The sequence below is a fragment of the Mus pahari genome, chromosome 16 (genome assembly GCF_900095145.1).
Source record: "Mus pahari chromosome 16, PAHARI_EIJ_v1.1, whole genome shotgun sequence".
Lineage (NCBI taxonomy): Eukaryota > Metazoa > Chordata > Mammalia > Rodentia > Muridae > Mus > Mus pahari.
Genome location: NC_034605.1, coordinates 9,170,068 through 9,174,890, shown reverse-complemented (window position 1 = coordinate 9,174,890; position 4,823 = coordinate 9,170,068). Strand labels below are relative to the sequence as shown.

At 49.1% G+C, this 4,823-nt stretch overlaps 1 protein-coding gene across 1 annotated transcript; it reads left to right on the top strand.

Moving 5' to 3' along the window:
• The first annotated feature begins 1,173 nt into the window (after nucleotides 1-1,173).
• Nucleotides 1,174-2,604, top strand: Calml3 (calmodulin like 3). The gene has a single exon (XM_021216037.1). It carries the CDS (start codon nucleotides 1,283-1,285, stop codon nucleotides 1,730-1,732), a length of 450 nt encoding a protein of 149 aa, XP_021071696.1. The 5' UTR covers nucleotides 1,174-1,282; the 3' UTR covers nucleotides 1,733-2,604.
• Nucleotides 2,605-4,823: the final 2,219 nt, after the last annotated feature.

Below are 4,823 nucleotides of genomic sequence, written 5' to 3'. Positions count from 1 at the left end.
ATTTCCCAAGCCTCCATTCCCACCCCAAAAGGGAAGGAGCTGGGGTCCTTCTTGACTACATTGCCTCCTGGAGACCTTCTGCTCTGGCTCCGTGCCACGCAGGGATCGAGCAGAGGCTTATGGAAGGCTTCCTACAGTACTGTGACCAGAGAGTGGAGTGAGTCCTTGCTGAGTCCGGCAAGGTCCTTCCTGCCTGCTTTGCCCTGCCGGCTTCCCTCCATTCACTAGATAGCAGTCCTATTGACCGCCTTTCCTCCTCTTAGCCTCGCCATGCCCCGCCCCTTCTCTAGGTCACTCCCAAGGGTCTTTCTGCAGAAGGGTTGCCTTGGCCATAAACCACCACTATGGCCCACTGTCTCATTTCCTTTGTAGCGCACATCAAAACTGTCCAGTGGCCTCGTTCCAGCTTCTTTCTCTGTTAATTTTTGAACACGGAACTTGTGTCCATTCTGTATTCTTCTCAGCCTCCAGCAATATTTGCATATATGAGGCGCTCAGTACATCACTGTGAGTGAGTAAATAATATGCACTTTGGCAGAACTTCCTCTCCATCCAGGCATTCATTTCCAAGGACAAGATGACCCTGCTTTTTTACCTGAAGAAAAACCCTCATTCCCATCTAAAAACTCAGGGAAATGACCAAGTTTAGAAATCAAAGACAAAGAGTATACAGACAATTTCTACTTTTCACCTACAGAAAACTCTAGTCCCATGGAAGAAAGGGGGATGGTTACAATATTGAGAACAGAACAGAAGACTGGTTTAGCATTAGGTGCAAAATGAAGAAAGCAAAAAGGAAAATGGAAAACTCGAAGCCAGAAGCCCAGGTCACGGTTTTTGTTGTTGCTCTGTTTGTTTGGTTTGGTTTGGGTTTTTATTAAGAGGTTTTCTCTACACCTGGATGAAAGGTGTTGCTGTGACCGCTGCCGGCCCTGCTGGTGTTTGGCGAGAAAAGTTGCCTTTCACACACAGGAGCTGGCGTCAACTCAATTAGCAGGCCAGCCTGGTTGCTGCTCTTGGACTCTTGTCTAAACAGGATCTGGCCTTCAGGCAACCACAGGGGCGGGGGCGTCTACGCATGGCAGCCCAATCCTACCAGACCAACGATGGGGGAGGACCCTGCTCCTTCTTAAGCTCCAGCCAGTCAAGCCAGCCAGACAGCCGCCCCTTGCAGTCTCCACCTGTCTTCACAGAGCTGAGGAGAGGAACCCAACCCACAGCTAGCGCTTGGAAGCCTAGAGCAGACTGGCCACATCTGCCACATCACCCACGACCTGCTAGCATGGCCGACCAGCTGACTGAGGAGCAAATCGCCGAGTTCAAAGAGGCTTTCTCTCTGTTTGACAAGGATGGGGATGGCAGTATCACCACCCAAGAACTGGGCACTGTCATGCGGTCCCTGGGTCAGAACCCCACAGAGGCTGAGCTCCAAGGCATGGTGAATGAAATTGACAAGGATGGGAACGGCACCGTGGACTTCCCCGAGTTCCTGACAATGATGTCCAGGAAGATGAAAGACACTGACAGCGAGGAAGAGATCCGGGAGGCCTTCCGAGTGTTCGACAAGGATGGCAACGGCTTCGTCAGTGCAGCCGAGCTGAGGCACGTGATGACCAAGCTGGGGGAGAAACTGAGCGACGAGGAGGTGGACGAAATGATACAGGCGGCAGATACAGATGGTGATGGGCAAGTGAACTATGAGGAGTTTGTCCACATGCTGGTGTCCAAATGAGACTGCTCCACAGACTGGTACAGCCAGGTGCCCGTGAGACTCCTGGGCTACAAGCTAGGCTGGATAATAGCTGTCCTCCCGTTGGTGAGAATCTTACCCAGGCCTTAGATGTCTTTCCCTGTTTCCTCGGGGCTCTATGGACTGCATCCACAAGTCTGCCTTTCACTTTCTGCGTCTTATTCTGCCAGCTTCCCACCAGCTCTTTCCCCTTCACTGAGAATGCCTCCGGCTGGGACAGGCATGAACTCCTCCCATTCCTCAAGAGCAGAAGCAGAATGTCCCATCTCTGCATGGACAATGAGCCAAAGGACCCAAGCTCCTATTTGTTTCCTTTCTTTCCTTTTCTTCTCCCCAAACCCCCTCACCCTGTTTCCAACAGAAATGCTCAACTCCAGGGCCTACTTCCAGCAGGAATCTCCATTTGTATTGGTGTGGGGGGTATGTTGTGTGTGGGGTGTGTAGGGGGTGGGGAGGGTGAGGTGGGGGCATCACCATCACGCAACGCTTTGCATCAAGGTGGACTGTGGCCATCAGTTCGTCCATCATAGTCCTTAGGCATCTTTGGCTGAAGACCGTGTCTGTTGGATTTGGAAAGCCTCTGGGCATGGGGATGACGGGCAGTGGTGGGGATTTGGATGAGTGAGGTCAGGCTGTGTGGAAAACAGCACTTCCCTTCCAAACACACTCGGCTTGTTCCTTTCTGTCTCGATCAAAGAAACCTCTGTGATCCTGGTTTTATGTTTGTTTGTTTATTTTCTGAGTTGAGAGTAGAGCTGGGGAGGTCATTGTAACATGTCTATATTCATCTCAAAGGAAAGAAATTTATATGCAAGAGAGGGGGAAGCTGCGGGAAAATAAATAAGTAAATAAGATACAATGTTCCTATTTCTTTTCTGCTTCTAATTAAACACTATTTCTTAAGTCTAGGAGATAAACCAGTCAGCAACCTCCATTTTGTTTGTTTGCTTGTTTTTAATGCGTTTTTTTTTTTTTTGTGATGTGGACCCTAGAGTGGGACTCATCAAAAAAATGCTCATCTTCCTTGGCTCCACCTCCCCCGCTACCTCAGTGTTTCCTCCTTTGTAAAATGGTGAGGGTGGGCTAGCCCTGCAGTGAGAGGGACAGCCTGTGCTTGCAATCCAGCCCTTCTATTATCTCCATGGCCGTGCCTCTTCATGATATCAGGATCCACACACCATCCTTGCTGAGAGAGAGGAACTTAGTCTGTATAGGAACTTGCTACCATCCAGTAGGGCAGCCATTATTCCTTGCTTCCTGTCTTACAACTGAGGAACCTGAGCGCATGCTCTGGGCTTGATCTCCCTCTTGGTTGACAATGACCCCTTTGCCTTCACTGTGACAGTAATAGTGGCCTTTCTCTACATTGGTGAGGATTATAAGAATGGCATTTTTTTCTTTTCTTTCTTTTTTTTTTTTTTTTGTTGTTTTTTTCAGTACTGGTGATTGAACCCAGGGCCTTCTACATACTCAGGAAGCACTCTACCACTGAGCTATATTCTCAGGCAATAATTAATGTGCTTAAATTTTATGTATTATTGTTATTCTGTGTATATGGTATGTATAGGAGAGTACATGTGTCATGGTGCATACGTGGAAGTCAGAGGACAATCTTTTGGGGTTGTTTCTTTCATTCCCCCTCTGTGGGTTCTAGGAATGGAACTCAGGTTGTCAGGATTACACAGCAATAACTTTACTTATAAGTAATCTCATCGGCTCAAGAATAATATTCTCAATACACTCATCACGGAGTAGGCCCTATATGCATGGAAGCTCCTTGATAAATGAAACACAGTTACGGATTCCATCTGGCACCAATAGTCAATAAGGCTTGCCACTCTCAAAAGAGCCCAAGGGTCAAGGGCAGAGAGGAGGGCAGAGAGGAGGCAACAAAAGGCTCCCTGTGCCATCTTACAGACTATCAGGTGAGAGCTGGCCCTGATCCAAGGTCACGGTCAAGCCTCCCAGGAGAAGAGCAGGAGGAAGTTTCAAAACATCTGGCTTTACTAAGAGTCAGAGCTGGCTGGATGTTTCCATGCAGGGATTTGGGGTATGGGTCTCAGAAGCCTTAGGGACACAGCATGCACAGATGTCTGGATAGCAGCTCCCTGGAGTCGCTGGAAGAGAAGAGCTGAGACTGAGGTATGAATATGGGTCACAGAGCCATCTGCCAGAAGAGAGCAACATACCCGCATAGGCAAACATAACCCAGATCTCTACATACTTTGTCATGTGATTTGATAGCTCCTAAGTTTTGCAACCAAGTGAGAAGTAGATGTCTCCAGGGGTCTTGCTGGTCCCTATAGATAACGTGGCTGGAGTGCTGACATTGACTCCTAAAGTCCTAAGTTGTAAGTCATGTGAAGTACTTACTACCTACACACACTGCTAAGAGTTATAGCTAGGAGGGGCTCTTTTCGTATTTCCCTGCCAGTTCCTGGCAATGCGGCGAAAGCAACCCTTCTATTTGTGATCCACGCACCACCCTGAAACCACTCATACTTAGACTCTTCAAGCCTCAGACAGAGCCTTTCATGCAGAACTCTTCTGCCAGGGCAGGAACTGGCAGGTAAGATGGAAAAACCCCTGCTTGCTCCCAGCCAAGAACTGACAGGCCCTGGGCTTCTCAGCAGGCCGACCTCTCAGAAGCAGAGTGGTACCGGAAAGGGGGGGGGGGATGCAGGGGGCGGGCTGCTTCCTCCTGTCCTGGAAGCTCTGAGACGTCAGGATCAAAGCCACTAGCCCAAGGACAAGCTGGCTGTACCTGGGCCTGCCCCACTGGTATTCACTTTCCCAAATGATACTTACTAAAACTGTTTCTGCAGTCTCCTGTCCTGAAGACTCGGAGCTATCTTGCAATAAGCACCTGCTGCTTGGGCCCGCAGCTGGCCCCTCTTTCCAGCCTGTTGGGTTTAACATGAGGAATATTGTTGTATCTACGTTTCCTGGGGAAATATAACCAAAGTCTACTCTCTCCAGACTGGTCAATTGGCAACTTAACCCAAGTCTGGCTTGATGACCCAATGAGGTTACTGAGTTTATAAGCAGCGGCGTGGGAGTGTGAGGATCCCAA

What these genes read in the sequence shown, in the direction of transcription:
- Calml3 (XM_021216037.1), top strand. Translation starts at nt 1,283, where the DNA reads ATGGCCGACCAGCTGACTGAGGAGCAAATCGCCGAGTTCAAAGAGGCT.